This window comes from Catharus ustulatus, chromosome 3, assembly GCF_009819885.2.
Source record: "Catharus ustulatus isolate bCatUst1 chromosome 3, bCatUst1.pri.v2, whole genome shotgun sequence".
Lineage (NCBI taxonomy): Eukaryota > Metazoa > Chordata > Aves > Passeriformes > Turdidae > Catharus > Catharus ustulatus.
The window spans coordinates 18,723,916-18,735,219 of record NC_046223.1 but is presented as its reverse complement, the minus strand read 5'-3'; the positions used below and the strand labels follow the sequence as shown (position 1 = coordinate 18,735,219).

The window sequence follows — 11,304 nt, the reverse complement described above, 5'->3', positions numbered from 1 at the left end:
AGGTTAGATTTCTTCATGGCCGCTTATGGATGCCTTAGGGTGGAAAGATGCCTGTGGTCTGCAGAGATAAAGGCCTTCCGAAAGGAGGAGCAAAGGCTTATCGGTGCTGCCAGTGAAAGATGAACGTCTGGAGTCTTTTTTAAAAGAGTTGGGCCAGCTCTTTCTGTGCTGTCCTGTAGGCACTCAAACAGCATTTGTGGTAAAGCTCAAAGGGCCGTACCTGTGCCTACAGCCCTGGAAGAGCACGGAAAAGGATGAAACGAAGGTGCAAAACCTGATAATACTGGAATAGTTCTTCCTTCTCTGGGCATTCCCAGCGTTCCGCTGCGGGCAGTGGGCAGACAATGCCCCGTGGTGCTGCCTGCGGTGTTCCTCACGCGGCTGTATCCAGCCAGAGCTGCCAGCGGCAGGGCGGGAGCAGCGCCGCAGCCCTCCAGGAGAGCCCGAGAGCTCGCTCGACCCCCGAGCTCCCGGAGGGAAGCGCGGGCCCGCCGTGGGAGGGGGCAGCGCCGGGGCCGGGACAGCCGCGCGCCCCGCCCCGCCCCGCCTGGCGTCATGGAATTCCAGGGCGCTCCCGCCAATGGCGGCGGGGGCACGTCCGGTGCCACCCGCGGCAGCCCCGGCGCGGGGGGTCCGGCCCCGCCGGTGACCTCGGGGCTCGGTCACGCCCGGCCGCCAGGGAGGGCCGCGGCCCGGGAGCGCGGCCGAGCAGCTCCTCCTGCGGGAACGGCCGCACGGGGAGCGCTGCGAGCGCGGCCTCTTCCTCCGCACCTCCGGCAGCGGGCACAACCAAAGCTGGCAGGGACACCCATGGATTATTAACCTCCGGGCAGCTCCTTGCGCCTGGGAACCAGTCCTGCCCTCTTAACTTTTCCAGCTGCTTATCATGGGATGTGTGTGTTGTGTGGGGAATTGATGCCAATTTCGGTGCCCGGCTTTAGAGTTTACAAAGCGTTTCCAAATGTTCTTATTGTAGAATACTGAACAGCTCAGAGTTCGCTTCTGACTGTCCAGTAAGATGCTGTTCTCTCATAAAATACTATCAATTCACTGATACTTCTTTTAGTAGAAATAAAATCCTTTGTGGTTTCTCTTTCCTGACAGTCACCTCTCGTAAACTCACCGTAGGGTCAGAGGTGTGTGTGTGTGTGTGTGTGGGGCATGCCTGGTCATGTCTGTTTAGTGCAGCCCGTTGTTTTATCTGAGCACTAATGCAGACTATATCTATTTGAGCAGGGTGTTCTGCCCACGATAACACTCTCTTTCTTGTCAGGTTTGATTAGCCCCAAGTGAATGCTCACATGGCTAAACCACTTCTGCTGCTGGAGGTGGTTTGGATGTGTCTCCACGCAGAGCTGTATTACATCATCATCCGTAATAAAGATTTTGCAAATCAAATATGGCTCCTGCTAATGCCTAAATTGCAGACAAGATGGTGGTACCAGTTTGTGTGAGCAGAGGATCTGACTCTCTAGTTGAAATGTGCTTAACACAATTGCCAGTGACTCTTTAGTTGTATTTGAGTGCAGGTTACTTTCCCCCGGGGCACTTTGATCCTGACATTAATAGAAAATAAACAACATTTTTTCTCACTAAACATCACAGCAGCTGATACAACTGGTTGGGATCTGCTGGCCATGACACTGCTAAACTTACAGTTGCTTTTCCAATAGCTGCATTTCAAACTCCAAAGAGTGGGACAGCACTGATGCAGGAAGTCTCCTTTTCCATTCCCAACAATAGATTTTCCTAATGAACCATCATGCCTGCACTGTTTCTGAGACAGAAGTATTTCCAGCAGCTCCTTCCTGACACTCAGCTCTTATTTTACAGACCAAGTGTGGCCCCTCCACAGCAGATCCTTGCTGGGTGGGCTTGATGGGCCAGCTTACAGGGAGAATTGCTTTTTGTTTTGCTTCTGTGTAAAGAAGAAAAAAAATCACAGAATCAATTAGGTTGGAAAAGACCTCTAAGATCATCAAGTCCATCCTTTGTCTGAACACCACTTGTCAACTAGACCATGGCACCAAGTTCCATGTCCAGTCTTTCCTTAAACATGTCCAGGGGACAGTAACTCCACCACCTCCCTGGGCAGCCTGATCCAATGCCCAGTCAGCCTTTCTGTGAAGAAATTCCTCCTAATGTCCAAGCTAAACCTCCCTTGGTGCAGTTTGAAGCATTTCCTCTTGTCCTGGCTGCCTGGGAGAAGAGGTCAATCCCCACCTGGCTACAGCCTATTTTCAGGGAGTTGTAGAGAGCAGTAAGGTCACTCCTGAGCCTCCTTTTCTCCAGGTAAACACCCCAGCTCCCTCAGCAGCTCATCGTGGGATGAATGTTCCAGACCCTTTCCCAGCTCCGTTGCCCTTCTCTGGACACGCTCCAGCACCTCCATGTCCTTCCTGTAGTGAGGGGCCCAGAACTGGACGCATCACTCCATGTGCGGCCTCACCAAGGCCGAATACGGGGGGAAAAAAATCACTCCCCGTATCCCGCCGGCCCCACGGTGACCCCCCAAGCCGAGAAGAGCCCAGCAGGAGCGGCTGCGCGGACAGGCCGTGCCGGTGGCGGGGAGGGAGCCGAGGTGGGAGCCGGGGGGCGGCGAGCCCGGGGAATCCCCTCGCGCGCGCGGCGTGCCTTTTGTGTTTGTACACACGGGCCGGGGGCGGGGCCGCGGGCGGGGCCGCGCCTTCCCTCCATTGTGCGCCATTGGCGGGCGCGCGGGCCGGGGCGGGGCCGGCGCGCGGGGGGCGGGGCGGCGCGCGGGGCCGGCCCTCGCCAGTCAGCCATCTTTCAATTGTGCTCCGAGCCGCCGCCAGCTCCAGCCGCAGCAGCTCCGGCTCCTCCTGCGCCCGCCCGCCTGCCCGCCCTCCATCCCTCCCTCCCTCCCTCCCGCACGGCAGCCGCGCTCGCCCAGCGGACGGGGTAAGTCTGGCGCCGCGCCCGCCGCCCCCCGCGCCCCGACACCCCCCGCCGCTGCCCCCCGACCCTCCCCACAAACTTTTGGGGGGCTCGGGAGGCTCGGGCGGCTCGCGTTCCCCTCGGCCGCGCCGCCTTTCCCGGCGCAGCCCGAGCGGCTCCCTCCGCCGGCACCCCCGGCCCCGCTTCGCGCGGTCGTTGCCCCCCTCTGCTCCCCTCGCCCCCGCTCCAGACCCCCACCATTGGCCTCCCCAGCCCCCGAGCTGCCTCCTCAGCCCGGCATCCCCCGGATCGGCGCCGGGGAGCGGGCGCTACGAGGAGCCGCGCGCCAGCCCAGGGTAACTCTCCTGCCTTCCTTCCCCTGCTCCCCACAGTTGTTGCTCAGCTTCACCATCTTGTCTCTTTTCTCTGGTCACCGACCATATTTTTTTTCCCTATTGCATAAAAAACAATAAAAAGGGAAAGAAATTCGCCGAAGGAACGACCCAAACGCGATGCAATTTTTTGGTTTTCGAGTGCAAACTTTTCCTCTGCCTCCCCCTGCATCTGCACCCGCATGGTTTGGAGTTCCTGGCAATATTTTCGGCGTTATTTTTTGCAGTTTATTTTTTCCTCCTTTGCAAAAGGACTAGGGCTGCGTTTCGTGATTGTTTCCATTTTGTTCTGGCTCTGGGAGCTGAGTTTGCCTGTGAGAGGCGCTTGGGAGCGAGGCGGCTCTTGGGGAAGCAGTTACACAGAAAGAGAAAGACGGCACCCAAAAAACAACCCCCCGAAAAACAAAGTTTGTCGCTTTCTCGCACTTTATCGGGCCCCTTTCCTTTTCGCACGACGAACGCCGCGTCGCCCGCGGTTGCGGCGGCTCGGGCAGCGCGGGCGGGCGGCGCCGGGCAGCCCGGGGAGCCTGGCGGGGGCTGCCGCTCCTCCGGGCCCGCTCCGCGCTCTCCGAGCGGGTTCTGCGGCGGGTGGGAGCGCCGGGTCCCTGCCAGCCCCCCGATGTTTGCCGGGCCGTATTTGCAAACACTTGGCAGGTGACGGGTGGCCGGCGGGGGGGAGGCGACAGCCTCCGTGCCTGCTGCCGTGCGGCTCGCTCGGCTTCAGCCGCCGCCGCTTTCATATTGAATTCGTGGGCAAAAAAAGCTGTATTTTAATATTCCGCGATCGGCAGGCGTTTAATTTCTAATTTAATTTTTTCCTTTTTTGGTGTGGGTTGGTTTTTTGTTTTTTTTTTTTTTTTTTTTTTGTTGCCGGCCGTCGGAGGCGTTCGGCGGGCTCGGCACTCGGGGCTGGCGGGGCAGGGACGCGTCGCGCGGGACGGGGGCCGCGTCCCCGCTCGCCCCGGGGGCAAATGCCACGGGGGGCGCACGCCGGGCGGGGCGACCACCTCCCCCCGCCCCGCCTGCCCACGTTCCCCCCGGCAGGTGTAAGGCAGCGACGTCGGCAGGAGCATGGCCCGTACCAAGCAGACCGCCCGCAAGTCCACCGGTGGCAAGGCGCCCCGCAAGCAGCTCGCCACCAAAGCCGCCCGCAAGAGCGCGCCCTCCACTGGCGGGGTGAAGAAGCCGCACCGCTACAGGTAACGCAGCGCCGCGCACAGGCGGCTGCGGGGGCTGCCGGGCAACCTCCCCCCCCCCCAAAAAAAAAAAAAAAAAATAAAATCCCTCCTTCTGCCCCCACCCCGCGGGACCGAAAGGAAGGGGGGCGCTTCTCCCCGCCTCCTCCGCGCTCCGCCAAAAAAAAAACCAAAACAAAAAAAAAAAAATCCCACAAGCGCGGGTCCCCGCCAGCCGGAAAAATAACCAGAAATTCCCAGGGCGGCACCGAGCCCCGACGTTTGTCATCAGCCCCTTTCCGGTCGTTCCGGTGCTGGTGACTACAAAATCGACACCCCTCCCCCCGCGGCGGAGGCGGCTCGGCGGTTCTTTTAAATTTTTACAATTTCGTACCCGCGGTTATCTGGAGGCCGCAGCGGGGCTGCGCCGCCGCCAAGTTTATTGTTAGGGGCGCGCTGCGCTGCGCTCCGCCGGCGGGGCCGGATCCGGCGGCGGCGCTGGGCGGGCGCGGGGCCCTGCAGGGCGCGGAGCCGCCGCCAGAGGGAGCCGCGCACCCGCGGATGCGCCGGGGCTCCCGCACCGCCCCGCGCCCTTCCCGGATCCCGGCCTGGGGACCGCCGGGCCGGAGGGGAGCGGGACAGAGCTGTCACAACCCCCACGTCCTGCCCTTGTGCAGTCCTGGCTCGGAGCGGCTTCAGCTTGGAGGAGGGTTTTGGGTTAGCTGTTGGTATTCCTTGGGGAAGAAGTGGGTTTTTGAATAGGGGGCTTAATCTAAAAGTCCAAGAGGGGATTAATTAATGTATGAAGGAGTCTGAAGAGGATGGAACCAGGCTTTTCTCAGTGGCGCCAGAAACAGATTCACCGAAAATTCCACCTGAACACGAGGAAGAACTTTACTGTGAAGGTGACTGAGCATTGCAGCAGATTGACCAGAGTGGTTGTGGAATCTCCTTCCTTGGAGATATCCAAAAGCCATCTGGACACAATCCTGAGAAGCCATCTCTGGGGTGACCATGTTTGAGCAGGGAGCTTGGGCCAGGTGACCCACTGTGTTCCCTTCTAACCTGACCCACTCTGTGATTCTTGCTCTAGGTAAGAGGCAGAATTAATTATTTTGGGAGAAAAGTAATAAAGCTGGAGCAGGAGAAGACAAAGCTTCCGCAGAAATAAATGTGGTACTGATTTCACAGATGGACATCATGTTTGCAAACATATGTTGCTAATCCAAATTTGTCATTCTGACACCAGAACTAACGTGGGGAAATACGCCGGATACTTTTGACTGACAGTACAACAGAATATAAATTTTGGTTCTGTGAATGTTGACAGTAGAGAAGAAGAGCCAGTTTTCCCTTAAAGTCAGGGGTACCTCTGGTACAGCTGAACTCAGGGCAGATTTGGGGTTTGCCACACCTGCACTGGGCTGTGTTGGTGTCAGCTGCACTGTGCATGTTGGCCAACTCTTCCCTTGGTGAAGTCAGGCCTCGGGAGCCTGCCTGAGGGATCCCTGCTGAAACCGGTGGGAGCTGGCACAGATTGGTGCTGAGAGGACAGTGACCCTTTGCCAGCAGAACTGATTTTCTGTTGTAAATGCTGGGACTCCTGGGGAAAACGAAAATGTACCATGGTTGGTTTAGTCTGGAGGATGGATCCCTATTTTTATGGTGGTGCAGAATACGTTTTCAATGCTAATTTTTTGGTTTTTTTCATTGTGTTTAACGTTCGTAGGCCGGGTACTGTGGCTCTGCGTGAAATCAGGCGCTATCAAAAGTCCACCGAACTTTTGATCCGCAAACTCCCCTTCCAGCGTCTGGTGCGTGAAATTGCTCAGGACTTCAAGACAGATCTGCGCTTCCAGAGCGCTGCCATCGGTGCTTTGCAGGTGAGCCCGGCGAGGGTCCCGGTCCCGGCCGGGATTCCCCGGAGCCCCCGGAGCCCCGCCCCGCTGGCCCATTGGCCAGCCTGTTTCCAGGGCCACTTTGGGCTCCCTCCCATTGGATACCGCGGTGGGAGTGGCCCGCACCGCTGGGGAGGGATGCGCACCTCGGCCTGGCCCTGCCCACGGGGGACCTGGGAATGCCCCTGGCTACCATAGGATAAAACAGCTCTTTACAGAGCCTAGAAGTGTGTTTTTGTGGGGGGTGCTTTAATTTTTTCATTTATTTTTTATTTAAGCCCCTCAATTTGTTAGAACGGTGCTTAAGATGCTCAAGAAGAACACATTTCCTCCATCTTTGAGCTGTGCAGTTGGAGAGGGAACATGGCCTAAAGCAGGTTCTGGGCTGTCCTAGTGGGGAGGTCCTGGTGTCCTCAAATGCCCTCTAAAGAAAAGCAGCCCAATAAGCAACATCTAAACACAGTTAGGGAAATAGCTGCTTTTCTAGGATGTAGTTGATGCTAAACACATTTTTCAAATGTGTTAGTTATGTAACTTATTTAGATTATACAGAGAGAAAAAATAATTGTTCTTTCTAGCCAAAATTTCTGAATCTAAGTTAGGACTCCCCACAAGATTTGGTTCTTATTGTGGGGACATCTCCCTCTCATGATAAAAGACGCTTCTGATTAAAGATAGGTCTTAACTGTTCTTTTAGCTGTTGACAGATTGTTCCAGAAGATACCTGGAATTGTAGTCTGACATGCAGGCAAAATGGTCTCTTTCTAGTTAATGACTTCCTCTTGATTAGGGGCCAAGACATTTGCCGTGGGAGCCCATAAACTTGGGCATATGCTTAGCTTCAAAAGGTGCCTCTGCGTGTTTGCAGAGTTACTGCTTTTGCTTTTAGTTATTCTGACTGGCAGTTCTTAAATCCTGAGGTTTATTTGTGTGTCTCTTTATCTAGAACTGCCTATTAAAATTTGGTAGTTAGTAACACTTCTAGAAGGCTCTTGGTTTGAATGTTTCAATGAGTTGTTGACATAGAACTTGGTCACATACAATTCCTAGTGTGTTCTGCTTGCATATTAGAAAACTCAAAAAAGTAAAATAAATTTTTTAAAAATTAAAAGGAAAAATTAACCCCTTTGGTACCATGTTGTTTGTGCCAGCATGGATATTTGATGAAGTGTCTTAACTTTTCACATAGTGATTTGACAAAGCTTCATTAGGGATTCTCATATCCTACTGCAAATGAAATGACTTAGTAATACCACAGTCCTTATCTGCTATAGTAAATATGTTCTTTCTTTATATTGGATAATCTTAAGTTTTTAAACAGGATCTTTGAACTTAATAAGTTGATTCTTGGAATTCCTGGCAATGAAGTGGTTCACACAAGTTCTTCTCTTGTGTGTGTTGTAGAAGGGGTGATCTCACTCTCCTTTCTATAATTGAGCCACATCATTCCCCCCTTCTCAGCCCAGGTGTTGCTGTGTCCAGTACTGGCACACTAAGATGCTTCCTAGGAGATTGATAGGTGTTAGAATTCCATGTCAAGCCAAAAGTGTTTAAACAATTACTGTGCTGGGTTTAGCAGCAGCTAACTTACCATGAGTCAGGAGAATATTTAGGTCCAGCTGAGCATCTAACTCAGAGTCCTGTCTGCAGCTGTTTGGTAACTGGGAAAACCACTGTGGTCAGCTTTGTTCTTGTGCTGCCCCTGATTCTCTCAGGTGTGAGGTGAGAACCTTCTGTGATAGTGGGGGGCCAGTGCTGTGTCTCCAGGTAGGCAGGAAGAAACTACAGGAATGGGACAAGTGTGTGATGGTAATTCCCTGACTGATGTCCTGGTTTTCATGGTTCAAGGAGTTCCTGAACTAAAGGACTTCTCTTACTTCTAATAGCTCTTGGTATATTTTTTTTTCTGCTGATTTTTGAGATAAGCCACCTCTTCAGTATCTTGGAAGGAGCTGTGTGCCTAAAGCGTGTGTTGGGAACACATTTTCTTCTTTTCTGCCAATTTCACCTGATTAGTGACTCTTACTCTAGAAGAGGCAGCAAACAACTCCCTCAAACAGTGTAACCCAGCCTTTAAAAAGAGAATTTCCTAAACAAACTAACCTGTTTGTAATTTAACCCCTTCCTATGTTGTGAGAGTCCACTGGGAGTATCAGTTCTGTTGTGTTCTGGAGGATGTCTTTACCAACTGGCAGCAGTCCACTACTTTAGACATAAAATATTATAAGAAAGGGGAAGCTTTTAGTTTCTGAAAATCTAAAACTTTCGATATTTGTGAGTAATAAAGATCAAAACCTCAACTTAATGCCATATTACGCTGTACTTTTAATTCTGAACTATGATTCTTTTTTTTTCATGGTGCTCAGAGACTGAAAATATTCTTACCTCTTTTCTCCCACACTAGGAGGCAAGTGAAGCCTACTTGGTTGGCCTGTTTGAAGACACCAACCTGTGTGCTATCCATGCCAAACGTGTCACAATCATGCCAAAAGATATCCAGCTAGCACGCCGCATACGTGGGGAGCGTGCCTAAAACCTCACCACGATGGGTTTGTCATTCTCGAAGCAAAATCTTCTTCCTGTTATTGGTAGTAATGAACGTTAGATATTTTTTCCATGGGGTAAAAGGTACCTTAAGTATATGGTTGCAAGTGGAAAAATAGGGGACAGAATTGGGTATTGGCAAGTTTTCTTTCCATTTTCATTTGTGTGTGGATTTTTAATATAAACAAGGGGACATAAAAACAAACAATGTGGTCAAAAAAAAATAAAAACATTAATTGTTGAAACTTGTTCACCAAAACAACTTTATAAAAAAATTATAAATAAACCTGTCAAATTTTTCTGGACAATGCCAGCATTTGGATTTTTTTAAACAAGTAAATTTCTTATCAATGGCAACTAAATGGTGTTTGTAGCATTTTTATCATACAGTAGATTCCATCCATTCACTATACTTTTCTAACTGAGTTGTCCTACATGCAAGTACATGTTTTTAATGTTGTCTGTCTTCTGTGCTGTTCCTGTAAGTTTGCTATTAAAATACATTAAATGATGCCTGATTTAGTCTTGATTTTTAAATAATACACATGGGTTATATTGATTAAAAAGTGGTCAGTCTTCACTCCCCTTTTGCTCTTCAATGCATGGCCTAATTCCTTGGAGCAGATCTAGGAAATACTAAGGGCACTGCCTTGGCTGAAGCAGTGTCTATGCAAGGTTCTTTTAAGAGTGTAAAATTGGTCTGCCCCACATAAAAACTTGGTGAGTATAGTATCAGGTAGAGTCTGGAGCTGAACTGACTTCTCTAAGCTACAGTGCTAAGAAGCAGCAATCTGTTGTAGTTTAGATTCCATTCCTACTTGATTTAGTGCTGTATTTGGAAGCATTTCTGATTTTCTTGGTTTTTTTAGTATGGTATAAGTGGTGGAATATAGTGGCTTGGGTTTTTCAGTTTGGGGGTTTTATTTTTCTGGGGTGTTTTTTGTTGCTTTTTTTTACCCTTTTTCACTCTGTTAGTTTCTTGGTTTGTAGACTTCCCTTTTTGGTTGACTACCTTTCTGTTTCAGTCACACCCTCTAGCATTTTTGAGAGCTTAGTCCACATGTGATTAATTTCAGCTTGTACACTCCAATCTAAAAGATACTTTTGTAGCATTTTTGTTACAATTCTTCACACAAGCAGTACTTTGACAAGATCACACATTTGAAATTTACTGGGTTTTTATATTCTCTTGTAATTGCTGATGAAAGTTCGCATGAAGAAATTTACTGCTGAAAACTTGGTTTTAATTTTTCCCCCTGAAATTTGTTTAAGGGTTCTGGCAGACCAGTCTGGAAACAAGTTATGTGCTGTAGTTCTTGATAGCTCTTGCAGATAATGAAATGAGCTCCGCAGAAAAAAACGTAGGCGGTGAACAGATTTCACCTCCAGTCTAAGGCTCCTGCTGAGCTTATTTGCTGCTAACTTCTTTCGAGAGGTTTTGAGTGAGCTCTAAACACGAGTGAATTTGTCTGAAGATTTCCAAAGAGGATTAATAAAGATATATTATCTGCTTTGGTATCTTGAACAGAGAGCCAAAAATTACAGAATAAATCACATTATTCATAACTCGCTCAGCTTTGGTAATGAATGCTGTCTGCCAGAGTTGTGCAAAGTAAAGTCTATTTAAATGGAGTAGCTTGTCACAGGCAAGACTAATGCTAGACAAAATGTGATCACGTCCTTTTGATGCCAAGTGCTTCATTAGTATCGACTGAAAATTAAGGAAGACTTGTCTTGGAGCACCCAGAACAACAGAAATATCGAAGGTGAGCAACTGAGATTTAACTGACTTGAGATGTCACTTCTCTCTACTTGATCACAAGCCTGTTTAACTTGCTATCAATGCATTTCACTGTAATTAACTACTTGTTTTGTCCTGCACTTCAGAATTCTGTTTCACCTATCAGTCAGCAGTGCTGCAAGCACCTACACGAACAGTTAATTAGGCTGGGAGATTTTTATTAAATAATCTGGAGTTGAAGTATTGTTGAGGAACTTCTTTCTTTCTTTCTTAGGAATATTAGGAAACCAAGTGTTGAGATTTTGGTACTCAAATGAAATGCCGAGTTATTTCTCTTTGAGAGAATTGGGGTTAGGAATATCCCAGTTTGGCTGACAGGGCAGTTAAATGGTTCAAGCCAGAGGAAATCCTAATGGAAGACAAGGGGATGAGGAATCTGAGCAGATGACAACATTTTAGTGTGCAGTGCTTTACCTCCAAATTTCGCCTTTTTGAAAGTTATGGTCCTGGAGATGCCAGGTGAATTCTGTTAGTGATTAGCTGTCTGTGCCTGCATCAATGCCAAGAAACTTAGTTTTCTAAAATCGTTTACCTCTTTTTCCCTCCTTCCCACCTCCATATCAATTTTGCTGTCTCCTGGGCAATTCAGCTACACC

The 11,304-nt window shown here is 50.1% G+C and overlaps 1 protein-coding gene across 1 annotated transcript; it reads left to right on the top strand.

The window, feature by feature from the left end:
- Positions 1–2,792: 2,792 nt before the first annotated feature.
- LOC116994209 (histone H3.3A) lies at positions 2,793–9,418 on the top strand. Its single transcript, XM_033055724.2, has 4 exons — positions 2,793–2,922; positions 4,335–4,489; positions 6,195–6,348; positions 8,768–9,418. Exons 2-4 carry the CDS (start codon positions 4,362–4,364, stop codon positions 8,894–8,896), a joined length of 411 nt encoding a protein of 136 aa, XP_032911615.1. The 5' UTR covers positions 2,793–2,922; positions 4,335–4,361; the 3' UTR covers positions 8,897–9,418.
- Positions 9,419–11,304: the final 1,886 nt, after the last annotated feature.